Source organism: Gracilinanus agilis, chromosome 6, assembly GCF_016433145.1.
Source record: "Gracilinanus agilis isolate LMUSP501 chromosome 6, AgileGrace, whole genome shotgun sequence".
In the NCBI taxonomy this organism is placed as follows: Eukaryota; Metazoa; Chordata; class Mammalia; order Didelphimorphia; family Didelphidae; genus Gracilinanus; species Gracilinanus agilis.
Window position 1 is genome coordinate 229,197,202 of NC_058135.1, and position 26,033 is coordinate 229,223,234.

The window sequence follows — 26,033 nt, forward strand, 5'->3', positions numbered from 1 at the left end:
CTACTAATGTGCACAAGCAGAACAGGCATTTACATGTAGGTGGCTCAGTGGATTGAGAGCTAGGCTTAGAGACAGGAGGTCCTGGGTCTCAGACATTTCCAGGTGTGTGGCCCTGAGCCAAGGTAAGTGTTTTAAAAAAAAAAAAACAGTACAGGCAGACAACTCAGAAGATCAAGAAGAATTCAAGGTCTCAATAAAATGAATATTGCTATTAATGGAGATTTATTCTATATTCATTCAATAAGCAATTATCAAGCACCTTGTGTACTTACTAGGCAGTGTAATAATGATGGGAATACAAAAACAAAACTATAACAATCCTTGCTCTCAAGTAGCATACATTTTATTGGAAGGAAACAATATGAACACAGAAAAATAAATCCAATGTGTGTATGCATTTGTAAAGTAAATAGAAAGCAATTTCAAAAGTGGAGGGTTCTAGCAAACAGGGACAAATTAAAGACAGGTCTCATGTAGGAGGTAACAAGAGTTAAGTCTTGAAGAAAACTTAGGATTCTAACTGGCAGAGATTAGAGTACCTTCTAGGAATAGGGCCTATGCAAAAGCAGAGAAACAGGAGATGGAAGTAACATATGAGAAGAGCAATAGGTTAGCTAGCCTGGAATGCTAAGGAGAAAAATGAGCAACAAGATAGAAAGATTTGCTGGAGCCAGAACATCAAGGAGTTTAATTGGAGCATTAGGGCAGGTAGGTGGTGAGGGCAAGTCTAGAGTCAGGAAGACCCAGTTCAAACCTAGTCTTAAGAGAGTTACTAACTGTGTGATCCTGGGAAAGTCATTTAACCTGCTTGCTTTAGTTTCCTCATCTGTAAGATAGGGAAAACAATAGCACCTCCCTTCCAGGGCTATTGTGAGGATCCAATGAGACAATAATGTGCTTAGAAGAATGCCTGGCATATTTTTGTTCAGTCATTTTCAGTCATGTCCAAATCCTCATGATCCCATTTGACAAAAATACTACAGTGGTTTGCCATTTTCTTCTCAAGCTCAGTTTATAGATGAGGAAACTGAGGCAAACAGGGTTAAGTAACTTGCCCACAGTCGCAGAGCTAATAATAAGTGTCTCTGGCCAGATCTGAACTCAAGAAGATGAGTCTTCCTGACCCCAGGGCCAGCACTCTATCCACTGTGCCACCTAGTTGCCTGGAACATGGCAAATGCTATACATTATAAATGTTAGTTATTAACTATTAGGAGGAATTTATATTTGGTGTTCTATTCAAGTGAAAACCACTGGAGCTTTCTGAACAATAACATGATCCGTCCTCTGCTTTAAAAATATCAATTTGATAGCTGTGTGGAGGATAGATTGAAGAGATAAGAGAATGGGGGCAAAGAACAAATAAGAGGCTACTGCAGAGCCCACTTGAGAAGTGATGAAGTAATAAGATAAAGTACTAACTATATGAACAGAAAAAAGAGGATGGATTTGAGAGATGTTATGGAGATAAAATTAAAGACGTAGCAATGAGCTACATTATGGGAGGAGGGGAAGAGAAAGGGAAGAATTGAGTATGAATCTGAAGTTTTTAACTTGGGCAACTATATGAATAATGGTGGTGCCCTTAACAAAAACAGTGAAGTCTAGAAGAAGGAAGGACTGGAGAATGAAGGGAAGATAATGATTCTGCTTTGAACATGAAGAGTTTAAGAATCCTACAAGATCTTCAGCTGAAAGTAAGTAATTCATAGTGTAGACTGGAGCTCAGGAATGTATAAATGGAATTTGGGAGTTATCCCCAAACAGGAATATATTTCAGATAAAACTGAATCAGTAAAGTGACTCCCCCTGTCCAATTCTTGCTTTATCTCACATACAACATCCCATTGTCCATGTTGGGTGTTCTCTAGAATTCCTGACTTCCTTCAGAACTAAATGCAAGAAGCAACTAGGTGTTACAGTGAATAGATAGTATTATAAGGGGATAAGGAGGAGATGGTAATGAGGGGGGTCACCAGGGGCCTAGGAACCAGTAATTAAACTAGCTGGAGATTGGAGTTGATGTTATCTGAGGGGAGCAACCTCAGGTGAGCTGCTCAGTGAGTCTCCACTGCTAGTTGCAGACTCCTTTAAGATGTTGGGTTGATGGCCCCTCCCTGCTGAGGTAACTGACTCCCTATTGGGTGAGAGCAGAGTCCAGCAGGAAACCATGGCTCCACTTCCTGGCAACAATGGAGGCTTAGCTTTCAGTTCCACAGTAACCCCTACTTCTCAAAATTCTGTCCTCCCCTTAGTCTCCTTAGCCTTGAAGGTGTTATAATAATCACAGGAATTCACAGATTAAGGCTAAGGGATTTATTTGAACTGGAAAGGGAAAATTAAGGTAAGAGGGCTTAGGTTTGCTAAGCTGTTGCTAAGGACAACTGGCAAGTGCTGGGAAAGACCTAAAGGGTCTTGACAGGCTGAGGGCAACCAGCCCCCAGCCAGAGATGACTAGAGTCTGGCTTGGAGTTATTTGATTAGTTAGGTACACAGATGATGTTGTTGAATTGCTCTAGAGATGGCCCTAACCACTAGACTACACTATCTAAGTTCCTGCCCATGATCCTCCTCCCTTCCACCCTTCCCAATCAGGGGCCCCAAGGGGAAAGGTCAGAGATGGCAAGTTGTCTGGGTGAGGTCAAGGGAAAAAGAACCCCAATGTTGGGTTTGCAGGGCCTTATATAGTCACAGCCCAACTGCTGGTTAGCACCTGCCCCACAGCGCATGCCATTGGCAAGATTCCATTCTGATAACTGACAGGATTGCCTAGGGTAATATTGCAATGCAAGAAACCCTGCATTACAATTGCCTGCCCTGGAATCAAGAGGCCCTGGGTTCAAGTCTGATAGCAAACATTGCCTAGCTCATGTGATCTTAGGCAAGTCACTTAATCTCATTGTCTAGCCCTTGCCTTTCTATCTCAGAATTGTTACAAGGACATGAAGTAAAGGTTCTAAAAAATAAAAAAATTTTAAAAGGAACTAAATTCAAATACCACCTTTTACAGAAGGCCTTGTCTGGTTATCTCAGCTGTAAGTGCCTTCTCATTTAAGGCTGCTACTCATCTACTCTCTATGTGGCTTATCTATAGTAGTAATGAAGGACCCTGACATACTGGATAAAGTGCTAGACTTGGAGTCAGGAAGACCTACATTCAATTCCTGCCCCAAACAACGGACAAATCATTTAAACCCTCTAAGATTCAATTGTTTTTGTTTATAAGATGAGAACAACAAACTACCTACCTGACAGAGATGTTGTATTGTAAAGGATCAAATGAGATAATATATGTAAAAGTCTTACAAATTTTAAAGCACTTAATATAAATGCACTCTATAAGGGGGCAGCTGGGTAGCTCAGTGGATTGAGAGCCAGGCCTAGAGACAGGAGGTCCTAGGTTCAAATCCGGCCTCAGACACTTCCCAGCTGTGTGACCCTGGGCAAGTCACTTGACCCCCATTGCCTACCCTTACCAATCTTCCACATATAAGTCAATACACAGAAGTAAAGGGTTTAAAAATTAAAAAAAAAATGCACTCTATCAAGGTAAATATGTATGGCTGTATGCACTATCTATGTACATATCTATATCTATATATTTGTACACCCACATATATATACACGTTTTTTCTTCTATCAAAATGTAAGCTCCTAGAGACTCTTTTTTATTTGTCTCTCTATTGCCTACACAAGAAATGCTTGGTGACTAATTCATCTTAGAAATCTTTATCCAGTGGTGACAGTTCTATTAGAAAAACTTCATCTTACTTAAAATTATTATTAAAAAAATTGGGGGAGTTTCAATTACATTGGCAAACCCACTACTAGTAAAGCTAATACTAACACAGCTCTCAAGATTTATTTCTCCCCTGATATTACAGACTAAGGTATCCTCTTTCACCTCCTTTAATTTTAAATACTATTTATATCAATATGAAGCTCTGATATAAAGATTGTAAAAAAAATAAATTTTTCATTTTAAAAAACAATTTAAGAGCAAAAGAATTCAACACTTCACATTCTTACCTGGTCAGCCAATGGCCAAAGTCTAGTCGATGAGCCCACTGCACTCCTGTCTGATTTAATGTACGGAGTAGTCTACAGCAAATCAAGATGAACCATGGACTGGCCAATTGCAACCATTTTTCATAAACCTTTGGTAGTAGGTCCATAGAAGAGGATGTCTTGTATATTTTACTAGTCTCTGGAAAATCTACATAGTCGTTTTTGTATTGTAAAACGTTCTTAGCATCTTTCTGAATATCCTGTTCCACAGCTAAATTATGATCCAAATCCTTCCCAAGAAAATGGCTTCTAAACATTTCATGGCCCAGAGCAAGACAGAGAGTATTGATAAGAAAATACCAGGTTTGGTGTTCTTCTTCTATAAAGCTGCTCGCACCCAAACTCAGAACATGGCCAAGAGTTCCAAATAAAATAAGCAGATCTAATTCTGACCAGCCAGAACTGGAGACAGCTGGATTCTGTAAAAAAAAACGGGCCAACCTGAGAGATCAAATCATATGAAAAGAGCACTACACCTATTTTAATTTTATATTTAAAACAAGCTTACAAAAGTTGCCTCCCATATTCCCTAAAAATGACCATTAAAAAAGAAAAACAGGAAAATGATTATCACATTTTTCTTTGGATTTTTCACCATTTTTCTCCAAGGTTAATTTTATTGTTAAGTCAGTGCTACCAAGACTTTGTGATGCTGCACTTTAGTGTTGCTGAACTCAAGCTATCTTACCCTTAAAAGTAAAACTTTAAAAAATTAATACTTCCAAAGCAGAGAGAAGAAACAATGTTAAGGAAAAACATAACTGAATCTATGAATACAAAACACTGAATGTACTATTAGACTTGGTGCAGGGTCAATTTCGCTGAACTGCTTTTCCTCTCTTTTATACTCTTTGTTATTGGGGACGGCTCTCTGGGTAGGAAAGAGGGAGGCCTATATTTGGGATTGAAACTGATGTAAAAACAAGAGATCGATAAAAATGTTTTTCAAAAGTGACTTCCACCATAAATACCTTTCAGTAAGGTTTGCAGAACCAAATTGAAAATCTTTTGAGAGAGATGAGCAAACCTTCATTTTCACCTGAATTTTTTAGTTCAATTCCACAAATACTTATTCAGTGCCTAAAATGGAAAAGACACTGTGAATTCAGAAATAAAAATGAAACAGTTCCTGACCTCAAATACCTCAAATTTGGTGGGTGGTGAGGAAGAGGAAGGGAACATGGGACTAACAAATACAAGGTAAATAAATGCAAGGTAATCTGAAGGAGAGAGCACAAACTGGAGGGGAAAGACAGGAGTTCAGGGAATGCTACATTCACCAAAGAGGTGGCATATCAGCCATGTCCTGAGATAATAAGGATTCTGGGATAGCATTCTAGGCATGAACATAGTTTGTGTAAATGAACAGAGGCAGACTCAACTGGTAGAACAGTTTGGCTAAAACATAAAGGGTATGAATTATTCAACAATCTCAGATGAAAGTAATTTGGACAGAGCCTGAAATATTCAGATAATTGCCTTATTCTCTACTTTATTGAACATCTGACATTAAAGACTTGAAATTTTCCTTTACTAATCATGTTTAGAAATACAAGGCAAGGGGCAGCTAAGTGGCTCAATGGATTAAGAGAAAGGAGATCCTGGGTTCAAATCTGGCCTCAAATTCTTCTTAGTTGTGTGAAGTCACATAACCCCCATTGCCTAGTCTTTACCACTCTTCTGCCTTGGAACCAAGACACATTCTAAGACAGAAGGTAAGGATTTTTAAAAAAATAAGTGGGGACAGCTAGGTGGCTTGGCAGATTAAGAGACAGATCTAGAGATGGGCAAATCATTTAACTCCCCCATTACCTGACCCTTATTGCTCTTTTGCCTTGGAACCAATATATAATATCGATTCTAAGATGGAAGGTAAGGGTTTGAAAAGAAAAGAAAAGAAAAGAAAAGAAAAGAAAAGAAAAGAAAAGAAAAACGTAAGGCGAGAATTGGTCCTTTCCGTTTATAAAAGAAGGGGAATAAAGGTTTGGTGATGCTCAAAAAATAGAATACACAGTGTTTCTAATTCTCCATTGACTGTGCCACCTAACTTTTGGGAATCATGGACTCAATCTCAGAGTTGAAAGAATACCTAAAAACTATTCTTGTGCATAATCACCTAGGTAACATTCCTAACAAGTAAGTAATCATCCAAGTCTTTTTTTTTTCTTTTTTTTTAAAAGAAAACCTCTGGTAACAGAGAACATACCACCTCCTGAAGCAACCCAATTGAATTTTGGTAGCTCTAACAGTTAGGAAGCCTTTACATCAAGCCTAAATCTGCCTCTTCAACTTAGAATTAGATTTATAACTGAAAGGGACCTTCTCATTTGATCCACCCCTATTTTCACAGATGAGGTCAAAAGAAGTTAAGTAAGTTTGCCCAAAGTCACACTGGTACTAAGTGGAAGAACAAGTCAGGTCATTTGACTCCAAATCTAGCACTATTTCTCCAGTGATAGGCAGACTCTCTGCTTGTAATTCTACTTTTGAGAGCGTGTAGAACAAGTCCATTCCCACTTTCGTGTAACTGCTCTTCAGACACTTGAAAGACAGCTATCCTCTCCTTTCCAAGGCTTTTCTTCTTCAAGTTAAACATCTCAAGTTTCTTCAACCAGTCCTCACAAAGCATTATCTTAAAGGCTATAAACCATTCTGACTGTCTATGAACAATCTCCAATTTATCAGTGTTTCTTCTAAAATGTGGCACCAGAATCAAATGCAAGACCCTTAACTATGGTCAGGGCAAGAATTGTGAGAGAGAAGCATAAAACCATGTCTCTAGTCTTGAACATGATGCTTCTCTTATTATCTTGCTTTTATTGGCTGTCCTGTCACCAGTGTTCATCAACAATGAACTAGTAGTACACTATAACTCCTAAATCTTCTCCAGATGAATTGCTATATAACCATACCACCTTTATCTTTTACGTATCAACCTATTTTTTAAACCCAAGCCTTAAATTTGGGTGCAAAATACATGAGAAAATGTTAATCAATTAAATAATACCAGATATTGTCAATATAATGCAATTTTGATAGCAAATAGCCAACTTTTAATGGAACTGAGTCATAATAAAGATCTCAAAAAAGAATGAATTATATCATTCTGAAGTATTTCCATAGTCAGTATGTACCCCTACTTTGCAAAGTTTGCCTACCCTTTCCAATTTCATATTCCATACTTCTCATATCTGAACCAAGCCTCCAAACAGTTCAGAGACCTTTGTAGCTGACCCAGGGTGCTATAGGAACATATCAAAACCACGTTCAGGGGCAGAGGAAAGGAACACTGCCCAGAATCATTAAAAGCCAGCACTGGAATGCCTGCCATGGCATTATAATAACCTATTTTCCATGGAAAATATCAAAATAAACATTGTGTTATAATTTGTAAAGTAATTCCATTTTTAAAAAATGCACATGTCATATCACCTGGCACAAATTTCAATTCTCCAGTCTATGCAGGTGCTGAGTGAACAGCAACAGACCAGTCCCTTCTCCACTATATCCAGAGAGATAATAAATCAAACCCCTCATGCTTAGATAGCCCTGGCCATGTTGCTAAAATCAGGTAATGAATGTATAGGGTTAATAGAAGGGAAAGTGGGTAAGACTGTACAATACCTGATGTCGAGAGGGACCATTTGCTCCTCATGTCTTTAAAAGTGAGCAATATGATAGCATCTACTGGATTTACATGGTCAGTGTAAAGACTCTAGGGAAATATCAACAGATTTTCCCCTTCCCCTGAACAAGGCCGGGGGTAATAAGACTAGTCTAAGAAAATGTGAAAGATTTTCCAGTATTCAGAGTAACACATCTTTCTCCAGCTTCTGAGAGAAGTAAGCTTTTTAACAGGGACACAAACAGAAAAAACAATGGTTGGCGTTTATATAGCATTTTAACATTTACAGACTATTCTATGTACAATATCTCAGTGGGTTCTCACAGTAAGTCTTTCAGGAAGATTCTAGATTTTACAATCCTCATTTTACAAACATGGACAGAGACTGGTTTGTATACAGTCTCAGAGCTAGATAGCACATGAGGGTGGATTTGAAACCAGGCTCCAAGTCAGAGAGACAAGGTAGGGGAGAGGTTCTAGTGCTAGGCTTGTAGCCAGGAAATCTGCTCATTATGTGATCATGGGTAAGACAGTATGCCTCTCTAAGTTTGTTTTCTAACATATAAAATAGAAATAATCCTATTTGAACTACCTACCTCAGTGCTTTGCAAACCATAAAGCACTCTCTGTTCAAGAGTTCTTACTGCTTAAGTCCAGTGGTCTTGTCACTCTAGTATTCTGGCTCTCTTGCTGCTTACAGACAAAATAGGAGTTATTCTAAGGTTATTTGAACAGAGCCTCTAGCTAGTCTCTTTCTTTCATGTTAATAGATCAGCTAAAACGGCCCAAAGTCCCAGGTCCACCATGCAGTGTTTTGTTTTGATCATAAGGAAAAAGTCTGAATAGTCTACAGATGTGTCAAAGAACTCTAAAGGCCCAGAAACTCCACGAAAGTACAAAATCCAGTTCCCTTTTTCAAAGAAGGTCAGCCCCTTTACCATGCCAAACAGAAGGCTGCCTATTCTATTAGTGAAAAAGACATGAGGATAATGAAGTCACAGTCACCTAAGGTGACCTGTGAAGAAGCTGCACAATCACAGAACTATAGGTTTGGAAGGGATCTTAGGGGCCATCTACTCCAACCCATATTTTATAACATACCCCAAAACAAATTATTTGGTGCTTTACTTAATGACTTCTATGGAAGAGAAATCCACCCCTTCTGAAGGTAAGCCATTGCACTTTTGTACAACTTTAATTATTAGGAGGTTTAATTGTTAGGTCCTTTTTTCTTTAGTCCTCTATAAATAAGGGAAAGTGATCTAATTCACAATCAATGAATATCAGAGCTGGAAAAAATGTTAAAGATCACCTTGTCCAATCATCTTATTTTAGAGGTGAGGAAATACTGGCTCAAGAATAATTAAGTGATAGGCCTTGATCAAAGAGCTTCTAGGTGGCTGAACAGAACTAGAAGCGGCCAGTTCTCCCTTTCAATATATTTTATCTGTGGAACCTGCCTCTGAACTAAGGCATGCTCTCATTTATAATCACTTTGGGACATAGTTTCAGATACACTTTTGTACAATAATGTACATAAAACAATGTTGCCAGAGTTTGGAATTTTTAATTAAAAAATGTAGATCTCTAAGGCCTCTCTGTTTATTCTAATCCCTTATTCATTCTCATGGCTTCAAAGATTAGTTTTACAACTAATTGCTAGATACTTCTATTTGGATGTCTCACTTCTGTCTCAACCTCAACATGATCAAAACTAAACTTATCATCTATTTTCTTAAACTAGTTTCCACCCCCTTCCCAAAGGTCTGTAAATAGATTCATTCCATTAGGTTTCACCCTAGGTAATTATCTGATTCTTTTCTCTTCTTGAACCCCCTCTACTGAAGCACCTGCCAAGTTTATTCAGTTTTTCCCAAAATGTGTCACACTCATCCTTTCCTCTCCACTTCCATTGTGACTACCTTAGTCCAAACCCTCACCATTTTGAACCTATGTTATTTTTAAAGCCTTCTTGACTACAACTCTCCTATTACTCAATTCATTCTTTGTAACACCACCAGACTAATATAACTGAAATGCAGCTTTTACAGTTACTCTCCTGCTCAAAAACCTCCTGAAGCCTGCTGTCTCCTTACCTCCAATTGTACTAAATTTTAACCCTGGTATTTCCATTTTGGGGCACACAGTGATCTACTTAGTCTTACTCTACTATCTATCTTATTTCCCACTATTCCCAAACAAGAACCTGCTATTTAATACAGCCAATCTTCCTTACTACCTATAAACCTGTAATGTGATATTTCTGTTTCTATTCTTATCTCTGCACATAAATGAACAATTGAGGTTCCCCTCTTTGGAAATGCCTTCTCTTCTTGTCAGTAACTACACCATCTATCCTGAAAGGCCCAGCTCAAATCCTATTTCCCTAAGAAAGGTTACCTAACTCTTCCAGCCCTTCTTCTTTGAATTCTTACAGTATATAATCTATACTATATTGTTCACTATCATTTCAAGTATATTATGCTCATTTTCCTCATTTGACTATAGCATTATTCTCAAAGGAAGTATTTATTATGTTCTTAGCAAAAACTTAAGGGTTGATTCACTGGTTGGATACTTTTTAAACTGTACTAACTAGGTATTAGGTTTTTATGGGTAAGTCAACGGTCCTCTGAAATTATAGTGACTGAGCTTGGCTAAAAAGAAGGAATATGAGGTGATGCCTCTTCCAACTCCTTTGCAGAAGCAGGGATCCATGGGTATGAAATGCTGCATGTAAAACATGACCTTGTTGATATGTTGGTTAGTTTTATAGAACTTTTTTTCAGTTTTTCTTCTGTTTAAATTCTTTATTTTTAAAAAAGCTGGCTCTCTGGGAGAGGATGAAAGAAAGGATGAAGGAGAAAATGTAGGTGATACAAAAACAAAAGATATTCATAAAAATTTATTCTTTTAAAAAACCCATGGCTATAATTTTCAGCATAATTACTATAGGTTAATAAAAAGCATTCAATTTGATAATATAACTCCACATTTTTGAACTTGAGGATATTATAAACAACAGAAGCAAAATACTGCTGTTAAGATATGGACCATAATGAAAGGCAAGCATGAAATTCTTAAGTCTATATCTTATTTAGGAGCAACTAGGTGGCTCAGTGGACAGAGAGCCAGGCCTGGATATGGGAGGACCTGGGTTTGAATCTGGTCTCAGATACTTCCTCGCTATATGACCCTGAGCAAGTCATTTAACTCCAACTGCCTACCCCTTGCTGCTCTTCTGTTTTAGAATTGATACTAAGAAGTTAAGGACTAAAAAAAAAAAAAGGCTATATCTTAGTGATCCTATTGCTAGATATATACATGCCCTCAAAGACAGGAAGAAAGCCCCCTATTTAAAGAAACATTTTATGTGGAAAGAAAAAACTGGAAACAAAGTAGATACTGATTCGCTGTGGAATTACTGGTACACAAATGTAAATAAAATACTATTGTGCTACAAGAAATAACAAATATAATACCAAAAATTCCAGGAAACTTGAGAAGATTTGTATGAACACAGTGAAATGAACTGAGCTAGGACAATACTTTATGCAATGGGCCAAAACAGTTCCAAGGCAAACAACTTGAGCTTCTTGGCAGGGAACTGATGAGACATGCATTTTCTGTCAATACCAATTTACTGGTATGTGTTTCTTGATGATAATTATTTGTTAGAAGGGGGGGGGGTTGATTTAGGGTTGGGGAAGTTAGTTGGAAATGAGAGAGATGCTCCAAAAGAATCAACAAAAAATACACAGAAACAATAAGTTTAAAGGGGGACATACACTGGGCAATTTCATTACTATCTTGCTAAATTTAATATATACTTTTAAAAAACAAAATGTACACAACAGAAGTTTATGGTTTCACACACAGGACAGGGATTAGGCAGGGAATGAATGTATGATTCTATCAGTATAGGGAACTCAGAGAGAAGTAAAATCACTCTATCAATCAGGGAGGCAGTATAGCATAAGAGATAGAGAGCCAAGTTCATTAAGGAGGATCTAGGTTAAAGTCCTACTTCTGTCATGTACCATCTGTGTGACCCTGGATATTGAATGCTACAGGCAATTCTCTAAAACTCAAAAGTTGCAAGAAAACAACTGCACTGGTAAAGGCAATTTCTAGAATCCCTTATACCACTGAAATCACAGGTTAACATACAATTCTCTTTTTTTCTTTGTTGATGCTTAAGTCCATAATAAAAAGGAAACAACAAATGTGAGGAATTGAGAGAAACATGGGAAGACTTGTATGAACAGATATAAAAAGAAGGAAACAGAATGAAGGATTCAATAAACAAGATGACTAAAACAGTATCTCTGGGGGCAGCTAGATATCTAGGTAAGATAGAGCACCAGGCCTAGAGTCAGGAGGACCTGGATACAAATCTGGCCTCAGACACTTCCTAGCTATGTGACCCTGGGCAAGCCACTTAACCCTGAATGCCTAGCCCTTGTCACTCTTATGTCTTGAAATTGATACTAAGACAGAAGGTAGTATGGGTTTAAAAATATAAAATAAAATAATGTAACCAAAAAGAATACTAAAAGAAAACTCAACACTAACTGTTATAGCCAATCTTGGCTCTGAAGAAGAGGGGAAGACAGCCGTCTCTTTCTATTTCTTAGAAAGAGAGGCAAGTCCTAGTGAAGAATGTTTCATGTGCATACAGATATGGTTGCAGAGCTGACTGACTTTGCTTCCTTATTTTGGTTCTATTCCAAGGGAAGGTTCACTGGCTGGAGGAGGGCAAAGGTAGGGAAGCATATACCCAGTAAAGACCATGATTCACAAACCAAGAACATGCAACTTTACTAGCAAAATAAAAAATGGAACACATCTCACCTGAGCTGAAGGTCTGACATTCTCAAATGTCCTTGTGAGGAGAGCCACAATCACACAGAGCAGGGCAGAAATCAGCATCATCACCCCAACAGCCATCAGCCAAGAGATACTACACAAGAAACATGTCCTCTCAGCTGAGGTGCATATGATGACATGGACCGCAGAGAGAATGAGGACCATCAAGTAGAAGAGCAAAGAAAACGAGGAAGATGACAGTGGAATCTCAAACGCTGCATTCTGGCACAAAGCTTTTGGGGTACTGAGCAAAAGCAGAATTGTAATCTAGAATAGAACATTGTACAAGGATTATGATGCATTAAATTTCTAGATTTTAATGTACTTCTTGTGCCCTCATTTATTCCAGCAATAGTACTTGATACTATATAATACACACATAGTACTTGACCCTAAGGAACTAATAAAACCAAATGGGGTTTCTCAATTTTGATTTATCACTAACTCTAACAATGACTTTGTTTCTTTCACCTACTGGGAAGCACTGTGCTAGTAATTTAAAGAGAGTAGGTAGGTTAGGGACAGCTCTCTCCTAGCCTCCCTTCACTCATCTCACAAAGTAACCAAGTCAAAGAGGACCATTTGCTACCTAACCCATGCCCAGAGATGATACTGTACAAAAATCAAGGAAGCCAAGAGCAAGGCCCAGAAATTGGAAAAAAATGTTGGCTTCTCATGTTTTAAAGGACAGACAAGATGATTCTTTAATATGTAATCAGTTAAGTGATTTCATCCACATGGCTATTACTCCACATCTCAGTAAGCAGTATTTTAATCACTTGATGGTCAACCTTTTGATAATGTATCTTTCCAAGCTTAGCTAGGCTAGTCCACAGAAAGTAGACACAGCCTGTGGCAGGGCCTACATTCAAAGATGCTACAGTTTGAAAGAACCTGTCAGAGTGCACTGTTCTGGTTCCCTTTTGACACAGCTAGGCCCCCTGTATACCACGATGAGGCAGTGGAGGAGAGCATTAGTGGAGGATAGAGGATCTGGGGAAAACCCAAAGCATTCCTATATCTTGGTGGACAGAACATAGCTATGTGGAGCTGGTCTATAACAATAATATTAACAAATCACAATCCATACCTCCAAAACTATGATAGCTCCAACCATCATTGAGTACATATCATACTGGGCTACTTGTTTGCTCAGTGACATACTCAGGGTCTTCAAAGCATCTAGATACTGCTTAAGAACTTTTTTGCCAAGGTTTAAAAGGACTTCTGAATTATTTCCCTCCAAGTACAGTTTGATCCAATTACCATGCAACTTTTCTGATACTTTAAACTGCTGAAATCCAGGATCTAACAGGAGAAGAAAAAAAAATTTTAAACAGCAAATTATAAAAATTCTTACATCTGACAAGTGAAAAAGTCATTTTGAAAACAGATGCTTCGCGTAGTTTAATGGAAACTCCTTTTTTAAAAACACACAAAACAAAAACCTAAGACATCTCTGGGGAAATAATAGCCAAAGGGATAACTGCTCTAGTCTTTAATCATATCTCTTTTAATATTTTCCTAGGGAATGTTTTTCTGAAAAAGATATATATCTAAAAAGGCCCTAAACAGTATAGAGTTAACAAAGAATCTTAGAATTAGAAGAAACCTCAGAGATCATCTAATCCAGGATCAATCCCTTCCTACAATATCCTCAAAAAGTGCTTATCCAGTCTCTCTGGGAGTATATTCAGTGATAAGGAGTTCATTATGTCCCATAGTTATCCATTTCAATTGGAGGGAAATCTACAAGATACTTCATTTTCTTATGTTACAGCAATGTATGTTAATCTCAATAAAAATACATTTCCATAAATGGAGGAACATCTTTTAATAACCTATGTGCCAGGCACTGTGCTAAATGCATTTACAAACATTATCTCATTTGATGCCTTAAAGCAACCCTGTGAGATAGGTGCTGTTATCCTCATTTTACAAATACACTGTTTACACTGCTTCTGCTTTCCTTATTGGTGGACACACCCTTATAAGCTTATCATTCAGAAGACAGGTTTCTACATGCTGTGATAGACTTCTTTCACCTCTGGAAGCTGGATGTGTTCTAGTTTCTGTAGTCTAAAAAGAATGCTGAGGTTCCACTAAGCATTAATGAAACGGATAAAAATCTCAGTTTGAAATGACCCAAAAATATTTAATCCAATCTCCTGTCCAAACAGAAATCCCCAATCTGACATAGAGTCCAAGCCTAAATCTATTAAATGATGGAGAAAGCACTATCACATAAAAAAGGGCAGTGAGTAAAAAATATCTTTCCAATGCTAAACTGAAATCTGTACCCATATAACTTTTCTCAACTAGAGCATAATAAAACAAATTTATTAGATCTTCCATACGTATAGATTTCAAACACCCACAAACAGTTCTCATATCTTGTCTTCAATTATACTTGCTCTAGTTCCTTGGACAAGCTTCATTCCTTGGATTTAACTCTCTTCCACCATGGTGATCACCTTCCTTTAGAACCACTATAGTTCATCCTTCATAAAATATAGTTATCCTTCATAAAATTTATCCCCAGAAATGGATATCACCACCATCTCAGCTCTGACCCAGGCATTGGATAGTGAAATGATCACTTCCCTCAGTCAGAACGCTAAATTTCTATTAATGCAGTCTAATATTGTTAGCTTTTCTGAAAGTTGCCACACTGCTGACTTATCTTGAAAATAAAATAGTCAGACATTTTCCTAATGAAATATTGCCAAGTCAGGTCTTTCACTCTCCTGGACTTGTACAGAGACTCTGAATCTAAACTCAGGGTTCTACATTAGGTGCTATTAAACTTAATTCTGTTAGCATCAGCCTATCATTCATTCTAACTTGTGGAAGACTTTTCTGGTTCCTGATTCTGCCACTCGCGTTTAGAGAAAGGTATTCAAGGTCACTTAGCCCAAATCCCTGACGACTGATTTAAACCAGCCTCCATGCATACATTTCTGTTATATTCCAGGACAGTCCAATTCCACAGTTAAAGGTGAAATGAGCTGAAATGAAATCCTTTTGGTCCTAGTTCTGCCCTCTGAGAGAAGTCAGATCAAGTTTAAACTCACCTTCTATGCAAACCTTTCAAACATTGAAGTCAACACTCACATCCATCCTAAGTCCCTTTTTCTCTTGGTTAAACACTTTCAGTTTCTCAAAAAAATATTCACATGGCATGATTTCAAACTCCTTCACCATCTTGATCACACTGTTTAGGCCTATTTCAGCTCATGCCAACATTCCTAAAATATGGCATCAAACTTGAACATGCTTTCTTTAGTTGTGGTCTTCCAAAGGCAATATGCAATCATATCCCTTGTGGCTGACATGGTACTTTAAATAATGTAGCTTAAGATCTTACCAGACTTGATTACTGTATCACAAATATGATGATTCATATTCATCTTCTGGTTCATCCACTAAATATATTAGCTTTTTTTCACATCAACTAGTACCTAGTCACATCTCCCTGACCTTGTACTTATATATTTGATATTTGATACAGAGCAGGGCAGAAATCAGCATCATCACCCCAACAGCCATCAGCCAAGAGATACTACACAAGAAACATGTCCTCTCAACTGCATTTGGGTTTATCATCTACATTAACCACTTCAATGACCTATGATTTCATCGATATAAATAATCTTGAAAGATAAACAGATGCAATGCAAGGTGTTACTCATCTATAATTTGGTAAGTCAAAAGAGTAACTATGGCTAAAAACTTAATCGCTTGTCAGCCAATCTTCAGAAGTATCCCTCTGGGTTTAGTTAGCCTAGCACACTGATGCCAGGCCCTGGGTCTTCATGACCCAACTTGTGCTTTCCTAGTCCAGGCTTCAAGAATCATCACCTCCACACTACAATGAGGATCCATAAGAAGGTTTTCGAGATAGTCCCTCCTCTCCCTTCTCCCTTATAATTTATTGCCATTAAAAGTCAAGTCTTGGTCCATTGCCCCAACCTACTGATATCTCTTGGATCAAAATTCTGTTTCTTTCTGTATTAGTTATCTCTTATATTTGCATAATCTGCAAAGCTGACACCCATGCTGCCTTCTTCCAAGGCACTGATAAAAGGGGTAAATTTAATTTCCAAGGAAATCACTCCTACCAGACAAAATGCTACAATAGTGTTGCAATGCTTTCTTACAGAAGGGCAGTTATCTATTTTATAAGGTATCCCAAAAGTCTAAGTGAAGTTTTATGTTTTAATAATTGCCTAAAATTGCACCAAGACCTGGGAACTCTGGGAGCCTGGTCTGCTCTCAGGCTCATTTTTTTGCAAGAAGCAAAGATCTCTCTTAAAGACCACAGACTAAAGTAGCATGTGTTAGCTTCAAACTTGTCCTAACATCCAGGACATCTCTTTTAAATTCTTGAGACCTGGCTGGTTCCAGTACTTTGAAATCTGTTATCACTAACAAAAAATACTGAGTATGTCTCACAAAATTTACCATCTATGTAGTACAGAGAGAGGGGTGTCATAGCAGTTTTTACAGGCTTTGGCTGAGTTCTGAAGTCAGTTAGGAGTTGGAAGAAAGTTTCAGTTGGACCTGGAACCTCATGGAGAGAGCCAGGGCCAGCCGAGCTGCTTCTCCTTTCTAAAGATTGAAAATTTAGCCTAGCTTTGGAGTATTTATTTGAGATTTGTTAATTTAGATAAACCCTTTTGAATCTCCATACCATACCTCATTTCCCTACCTTCCTTCCCTTACCTAATGCCTGTGAGGAGTGAATAAGGAGAGTGAATCAGAGAGTAGTTTCAAAACTGTGAGGGTTTAGCTATACTCTTGCAGTACTTTATCTAGAGAGTTTAGGTAGTTATCATCATATTCCCTTTTGATTTCAAGATCACCTTGAGAGTTGAGTCAGGGCAGGACCTTGCTCAAACCCCATTTCTGCTTCCCTTCCCCCACCTGAGGTTTCTTTAAACAACTGTTAGGGCTGCCTTTAATCCCCTTTACCTGACAATTTAACCTGAGAAGACAATAAACCCCTTTTGTGTTTAAATAGACCTGTTAGTTACTTTGTCAGTTAATTAGTAAGAAAAGGGAAGAAGAGGAATAGAACCAACATACTCTGGGCTTGAAGGGAAGCCGGGTATCCATCTTGAAGGAAGGTGTAACTTCAAAACAAATCCCTTCCTGTGAAATTAACTAAAGCCTGTAGTTAATTTCAATCAATCTATTTCCTTCAGTTTGTCTTTAGTCTAAGTGCTAGTCTATAAGCCCTGCTGCTCTTTGCCTGTTTAAATTAATTCATCCTCTCCCTGAAGATTTTTGTTACCTTCAGTGTTATGTTCCCTGACTTCAGCCTCATATTATATCCTGAATTTCACTATTACATCCTACCTGCCACTCATATTATCTACCTAGCAAGTCCCTGACAACCTCCCTTCCAAATCCCCTTTAACCAAACACCTTTCCAAATACTCCCATAACATATATCAGTAATTTATTTAGGCTTCTCAATTATATGGTTTTAAAAAATTCTTTATACCATCTCTTCATCTGGCAGGACTCAAGTGGTTCTAGATACTTAAAAACAAAAACCATGACTGTGATCTTCAAGCCATCTACTTTTCTCCCAACTGGCTCACTGTCCTCTACAGTTGATTCCCCTCTCTACTTTTCTAAGTTTGTACAACTTCATTAATATATAGTTCCTTCTTTTACCCTTTTCTTCCCTATTCTTTGTGCCTCTCCTAACTTTTGCTGCTTTTCCTCTTCCCTTTTTTTAAATGTGGTGCCCAACAGTAATAAAGTTTGAAATTGCTACAATATGCTTTACCCACTTTAACAGTGGCAAACTACTTTAATGGGCATATAAAAATTCCCCTTCCCATTGGTTATTCCCTAAACACTGCCAGCCAACTTATATTAAGTGCCACAGGGAGAAAAAGGAAGCTTGGCAAAACCTTCCCAGAAGTGACCTTGATGTAGATAATCTCATGCACAAATTTTGCTGATGGTGAGCATGCCAGTTTTAACAAGCAGAAGGCAATAGCATCATTTGCATACAGGAAAATAAATTACTATACTTCATTTCTATTCTTCAGCCTCATAAAAAAAAAACAAACATATAAACACTTTAGAAAACTGTCTGTGTGCTCAAAGGGAACAAACACTGGCTCCTAAAAGAAGAAAGAAAAATACTGACTTACCTTTCTCATACATTGGCACATTCTCTTGCAGGAGTCTGCTGAGCTGTACTGAATTTAAGTGCAGGTACCTTAGCTGTTCTCTCATTGTTCTTTTTTCCACAACTGAATATAATATGCTCCCCACACTATTTTTTGGAATCGGCAAACCAAGGCCTACTGCCAATGTGGCTGCCAGGTCAGTCTGCTGGACATGTTTTGGAGGTTGCAAGTTGCCTGGAAAATAATAAGAAAAAGAGTTTCTTACCCCAGGACCTTAATCCCATTTCTTATACTAACTATGTGAACTTGGGCCACACACTTGAGCTCTGGGGGCGTCAGGTCCCATAACTATAAAATGAAATAAATGATATCTCAGACTCCTTTCTACTCTAAAACTCTTATCATTTTAGGATCCAGGTAAGACATTCTACACCTCTACAGTCTTCTAAAAAATAATCAGTTTTCAAGCATGGTTCCAAAGAAGAGTTGGGAAAAAAACAACCTCAGTCTCTTCCTTGGAGAGGTGGGAAGTCCATGGATGTAACACAACAAACACTTTCATTTTTTCCAATGAATTAATTTCACTATTTTCCTTCTTTTTTCCTTTAAAATATTATTTGTTACATGGGATGGCTCCCTGGGAATATGGAAGGGAAGGAATACTAGAAGAAATTATCAATAAAAATTTATTTTAAGAAAAAAAAATTTAATTGATCATTTTACTAACTTAATGCTAGTAGCTGGGACAAGGTAAAATTCTGGCTCCATCTAAATTTAGGAATTAACTAACTAAATCCTGTATTCATTCTCTCCTCTCCCAGCCCCAAGTATCAGTTCTAACATAGTACTACACTGCACACAGTGAGTGTTTAATAAAGGTCTGTTGAATTGAATGAGGACGAAATGACTGAAACTCAATTCAAAACTGAAATTCAATTCAATTAACACTTTTAAACACCCACTTAAGGGGCAGTTAGGTTCTGTTATGAGTAAGATGAGATGAGCTAGTTATTAGGAATTAAGTTGTACCTAGCAGGAAGGAGCTGGAGCTGAGAATTCCAGGTTAGAATGAAGGAGGAAGAAGTCTGTCTGTGCCCTGTGTGTGGACTCCATTAGTGGTGGGCAAAAACTGTTGCCAGCCTGGGAGACCTCAGAGCAAAGGACACCCTGCTTCCTGATTTCCCCTGGGATCCTTTGTGGTGTGGCATCTAGAAAAAGGACAAGATCTACAGAGCCAAGAGAAGAGGTGAAGTTTGAGAACTGGAGGACAGTGCTTCAAGCAGAACCCTCTCTACTTGGTTCCTGAGACAACTTTAGCTCCTGGCATCCAGAGATCATCAGTGGATTGCAGTGAGAATCCCAAAGCCACAAAGCCCTACTGTACTCAAGTCTGGCAGGTTCCAGGTTTGAGGCAGAAACCCAGAGACTCCATTTATAGCTCCTTGGGCCCTGTTAGTTTAGATCACCAAGTTAGAGTAGAATAAGTCCTCCCATTGCCCTGTGGTTTTATCCTTTAGATTTTAAGTATAGAAATCCTTTCCCACCTTTTAGTCTAATATAATTAAAGCTGTTAAGTCCCTTTTACCTTGTTAGCCTATTACTATACTCTGGTCTAGTGGAAGCTGGGTGACAGTTAAGATCAACTGCCATTCCTGTGGAGATCCAGTAAAACTCTGGTCTCTTCACCCTGGTCCAGTCTCTCATAAATCCTAGAGTGTGTTCCCACAAACCACTTAGTTTATTGTAATATTCCTGGTGACCCCATTACCTTACTTATATTTTCCTACAATTCACAGATGGGAGGTCCTGGGTTCAAATCTGGCCTCAGACACTTCCTAGCTGTGTGACCCTGGGCAAGTCACTTGAGCCCTATTGCCTAGTCCTTACCACTCTTCTGCCTTAGAACCAATACGCAGTATTGATTCTAAGATTTAAAAGGTAAGGTTTAAAAAAAAGCAACAAAAAAAAAAAACCATCCACTAAAACCCCTGCTTTACAGAAGAAGAGGGATCAGGGAAGAATAAATGACAGAGAGTGCAATTGAGCTGAGCCTTGAAGGAAAGAAGGATTTTGAAAAGGGAGATGAAGAGGCAGGCAACAAGAATGATCTGCATAAACAGAGGTGATTATATCAAGTATAGAGTCTAGCTTTAAAGTTGAATACATCAATAAAACTGGAAATGGAAACCTCAACATCCCAGGTTGCTCCAACTGATCGTCAGAAGACAAGATGATAACCAGGGTCAATGACTACAGTCACAGTAAATGGGTTCTCCTTTTACCTAATTCTAATTTAATATGTTCAATATCTTATTTAAACAAGGTTTCTATGGGACTATACAATGGTAACTATTGTCTTCTCATCTATATCTTTTTTTCCCCCCAAGTTGATTTTCATTTTTGCTCCAAGTGGTCTGACTCCCTAACATGATTCTGAAATGCTTCCATCAGGAATCTATCCTAGTCAATTTATTTTTTTTTAGATTAATGTTCAGCACTCAGAAGGTCCAGAACCTTCTGACTCTTTTATTAAGAAAATATTCATGGTATACGAACCTTCTGACTCTTTTATTAAGAAAATATTCATTGTATACTCTTCCAAACTTTCCTCTCTTGTGCAGTTTTTAGTAAAGCTGAGATTTTCCAGGTCACTTTTTAAAACAGGAATGAGGTAGTCTCTACCACTTCTACCACTATGTTGGCAACAAAACCTACAATTATCTTTATGGTAGTCTTTGTCTACAGTCACCAAAAGAACCACAAACTAATAGGACCAAGCACCCATGAAATGATGCTTCTTATTATTTTGGGATGCATGACAAAGCCAGTGCCATTAATTCCATAATTTGCCTCTCCAAGAAAAGCATATGAACCATAATTCTATTTAACTGCAACTCTACAACTTTTGATTTCATTTATAATTAAAATGCTAATACACATATGATTCGGTATATTAACTCTGTGTCAGTGGGCATGTTAGTGAGTGAGAAAGTATAAAAACCACGTCATCCAATAATAAAGAAAAATATCATCAAAAAGTTTTAGAACCCTATAACCAACACCATGTCCAATCATGACTTCTGAAAACTAATAACATGTTTCCCACCTCTTGGCAGAGAGGAAGTATGCACACAATTTGACCATGTGACTCCCCTATTCAATCAACTCTAGTGGCTCTCAATTACCTCTAGGAACAACACAAACAACTCTGGTTAGTTTTGAAATCCCTGTACAAGGTGGCACCAATCTGTCTTTCTAGTTTCATTAGATATTATTCTCCCTTCCAAACCTAGCAATCTATCCAAACTGGTATCTCTCTGTTCCTTATAAGTGGCATTCTATCTCTTATCTGCATGCTTTTACACTAGCCACCCCACATGCTTGGGATACACTCCCTCCTTAACTCAGTCTCAGAGGTCATCTTTTCTGCAGTTAAGGTTTTATTCTTCTACATGAAGATTTTCCTGACCTACTTCCCCCACAACTGTTAGTGCCTTCCTTTATATATAACTCCTCTGAATATCCTTGCATTTGTTAACCTTATATGGGTGCTGTAAATATTTCATATGTCATTATATTTCCCCACCATAAAGTAAGCTTCTTATGAATAGGGGCTGCCTTATTATCAGTATGTGTTATCCCCAGGGCCTAGCACATAATACACACTTAATAAATACCCGCTGAGAAATTAGAATGAAGCATATATTTTCAGATATGGGCAATGTGTTGAATTGTTCTGCCTAACTATATTTATTTCTCAGTAGGGAAAAAGTGGGTAAGGGGAGTCATTGAGAAGTGATAGTAATGTTATTTTTTAAAAGTGTATTAATAAAATATTTGAAAAAAGAAATAAATCCTTAGTACTATACAAACCCTTTCCCACACAATTACTATGGTGGTCAAAGGTGTAGGAAAATATAAGTAAGGTAATGGGGTCACCAGGGATATTACAATAAACTAAGTGGTTTGTGGGAACACACTCTAGGATTTATGAGAGACTGGACCAGGGTGAAGAGACCAGAGTTTTACTGGATCTCCACAGGAATGGCAGTTGATCTTAACTGTCACCCAGCTTCCACTAGACCAGAGTATAGTAACAGGCTAACAAGGTAAAAGGGACTTAACAGCTTTAATTATGTTAGACTAAAAGGTGGGAAAGGATTTAAAATCTAAAAGATAAAATCTAAAGGATAAAACCACAGGGCAATGGGAGGACTTATTCTACTCTAACTTGGTGATCTAAACTAACAGGGCCCAAGGAGCTATAAATGGAGTCTCTGGGTTTCTGCCTCAAACCTGGAACCTGCCAGACTTGAGTACAGTAGGGCTTTGTGGCTTTGGGATTCTCACTGCAATCCACTGATGATCTCTGGATGCCAGGAGCTAAAGTTGTCTCAGGAACCAAGTAGAGAGGGTTCTGCTTGAAGCACTGTCCTCCAGTTTTCAAACTTCTCCTCCTCTCTTGGCTCTGTAGATTTGTCCTTTTCTTAGATGCCACACCACACAGGATCCCAGGGGAAATCAGGAAGCAGGTTGTCCTTTGCTCTGAGGTCTCCCAGGCTGGCAACAGTTTTGCCCACCACTAATGGAGTCCACACACAGGACACAGACAGACTTCCTCCTCCTTCATTCCATCTTGGAATTCCCAGCTCTAGCTCCTTCCTGCTAGGTACTTCCTAATCAATATATAATCAATACCTAATAACCAGCTAATCTAATCTTACTCATAACAAAGGTGACACTAAGAACTATTTTATATTCTTTGTTTCAGTTTGCCAAGGCCAAAGAATTGATCATTTCCTAATAGTCAATCTGCTGGCTGCTGAACATCTCTATGTAGGCTGATCCCCAGTCAGTTGGTAATTTATTGCCAGGACTATAATTCAATAATTTTCTAGATTGATAAAACTTGCCAGAGTTAGCATGCTCCTGGGCGTCTCTGACAACTCAGGCTCCCCAATATGCCAGAGTGAGGCATCAGAAGGAGATTTCTGCAGAGGAATCCCTCTTTACTAATAACACTATGTATCCAATATTTAAACCAATTTCAAAAAAAAAATCTTATTCATCTTTCCATCAATAGTAAGAGAAATATCATTTCATCACAAGAAACTTGTGCTCAATTCTTTTAATTCCATATTCCCTTTGTGTGAAGGTTAAAACAATTCTTACCCTCTTAACATGGTGCCAATTTACCTATAACCCCTTTTAATTAAGCCAGTCATAGTCCTGCTAAGACCACAGCTGGAGAATAAATTAGAATGTAAACTCGAAGAACACTACAGGAAAAAGAAGGTACCTATCCACAACCAATCTGCACTGATTAGGAGACTACAAAGGACTCCAACAGTCAACCCAGTCCTTTAGTGTCTCCTATGATCTCTGGTGACCTAGTTAACTCAGGTCAGCTAACATCATTTAAAAAAATTCAGCTCTAAGGAGGCAGCTGGGTGGCTCAGTGGATTGAGAGCCAGGCCTAGAGACGGGAGGTCCTAGGTTCAAATCTAACCTCAGACACTTCCTAGCTGTGTGACCCTGGGCAAGTCACTTAACCCCCATTGCCTAGCCTTTACCTCTCTTCCGCCTTAGAACCAATACACAGTAATGGTTCTAAGATAGAAGATAAGGGTTTAAAAAAAATTCAGCTCTAGATAATGGGTAATTTCCCATATAATGGACTATTCCTTTCCCCTTCTAACTTAAATAAGCTGCTTAGTAATCCTTGGGTGTCCCATAATATCTATAATAAATACAGCTACTTTAGTGGATCAGTGACTGCAGAAAGAAACTGGATTTTTCTAATGATGCTGATCGAAACCCTCCATGTCTGTTTAGGCTATGCAAATCTTGTCCATATCTCTTTCTATTCTTAGCAATAATTTTCAAATATTACACACTCAGGACCATAAGATCACAGATTAAGGGCTGGGAAGGACCTCAGAGTCCTAGTCCAACCCCTTCGATTTTACAATTGAGGAAATCTGAGCCCAGAGAGGTTAAATGTCTTGCTCAAGAAGTTAGTTGGAGTCAGAGGTAGGATTTAAATCCAGATCCTCTGACTCCTGAGCAAGTATTCTTTCCAAAGTAGCACTTCTATGAATACTTCTGGTCCTTAAAGCTTTTCAGACTCTAGGAAAAGATTCTAAGTCCTGACCCCCAATTCTCAGGTCCAGCGTGACCAAAAAAAATATCAACTGAATTCAGTTTGGCCTACCATATGCATAACACCGTGGAAACTACTTAAGGAGATACAATGTCCAGATCGAGTATTATCCATGCTTTCATCTAGCTTACATTAAATACACAAAAAGCCTTACTGCAGACACATTAGGTGAAAGGCACGACAAAGAGCTACATGAGGATTAAGGCAGGTAAACAGGAAAGAGTGGGGAGGAAAAGCATTTGAACTGGGATCTTAGAGGAAATTCCACATCCAAGAACTGTCATAAGTAAAGGCATAGAGACAGAAATCTGAATGAATAAGGGACAAATGGAGATGTATGGAAAATAGTAATTATCTTCTTTGTTTGCAACAAAGAGTATGTGGTGGGGAACAGTATGAGACAAGGTATTAGAAAGGGCAGGAAGGCTATATATCATTAAGAGCCAAGAAACTAGACTAAAGTTTCCCTTGTAGGCAATAAGGAGCCACTGCAAGCTTTGGGGAAGAGCAGACATATATAATCAAGGCTATGCTTAAGGAAGATTAATCAGGTAGGGATGCAAAGGATAATTGTAATAGTCCTGGAGGAATGAAGATCTATAGAGGGTGGTATATAGATGCAGTACTATAAATTTAACCAATTAAAAAAAACAACTTCAAAGTTCATACCCATTTTCCTGTGAAATGCAGAGCTGATCAAAAGCAGAGGTGTGCTCACTTCCTCTACCGAAGAGGCTCCATGGCCTCCTGCTTCAGACATCCCATGATCTCCACAAAGGACCAATAAATGAGGCAAAGAAGCCTCTTTTTCCTACAATTAAAAGGACAAATTTCTCAAGTGCATAACAAACTGAAGGGCTTTTATATATTCTAGAATCCTTTGCCTCTCAGTACTGTAACATACATGATACACTGGGACAGGAGAAGGCCTTTGGGATTCCTTATTATCCACAGCTATTTCAGAGCTCTCCAACTCTGATCTTTATAATCTCTAAAGAACTTCTGATCAATACCTGTTGAAAACAGCACAGGAGTCAAAGTTATGAGAAAATATGTCCTAGGTCCATGTTGGCAAAGACATGGCATGCATGCCCCACCGTGCCAGAGGGGGCTGCTCCATTCCTCCTCTCCACCTCACCTGAGGACAATTTTCACA

General features: G+C 38.3%; 1 protein-coding gene across 5 annotated transcripts in view; it reads right to left on the bottom strand.

The window, feature by feature from the left end:
* PIGG (phosphatidylinositol glycan anchor biosynthesis class G) overlaps nucleotides 1–26,033 on the bottom strand; it is a 104,082-nt gene that overhangs the window by 63,785 nt on the left and 14,264 nt on the right. For 2 of the 5 annotated variants that reach the window (XM_044680865.1, XM_044680860.1), the window contains 5 exons: nucleotides 25,547–25,688; nucleotides 18,736–18,948; nucleotides 13,653–13,870; nucleotides 12,548–12,829; nucleotides 4,030–4,487 (listed from right to left, as the gene is read on the bottom strand). In XM_044680865.1, the coding sequence (XP_044536800.1) occupies nucleotides 4,030–4,487; nucleotides 12,548–12,829; nucleotides 13,653–13,870; nucleotides 18,736–18,948; nucleotides 25,547–25,688 (1,313 nt within the window). Of the gene's footprint in view, nucleotides 1–4,029; nucleotides 4,488–12,538; nucleotides 12,830–13,652; nucleotides 13,871–18,735; nucleotides 18,949–25,546; nucleotides 25,689–26,033 lie in introns of all 5 variants that reach the window. The other 3 variants (XM_044680862.1, XM_044680863.1, XM_044680861.1) reach the window with 3 other exon arrangements.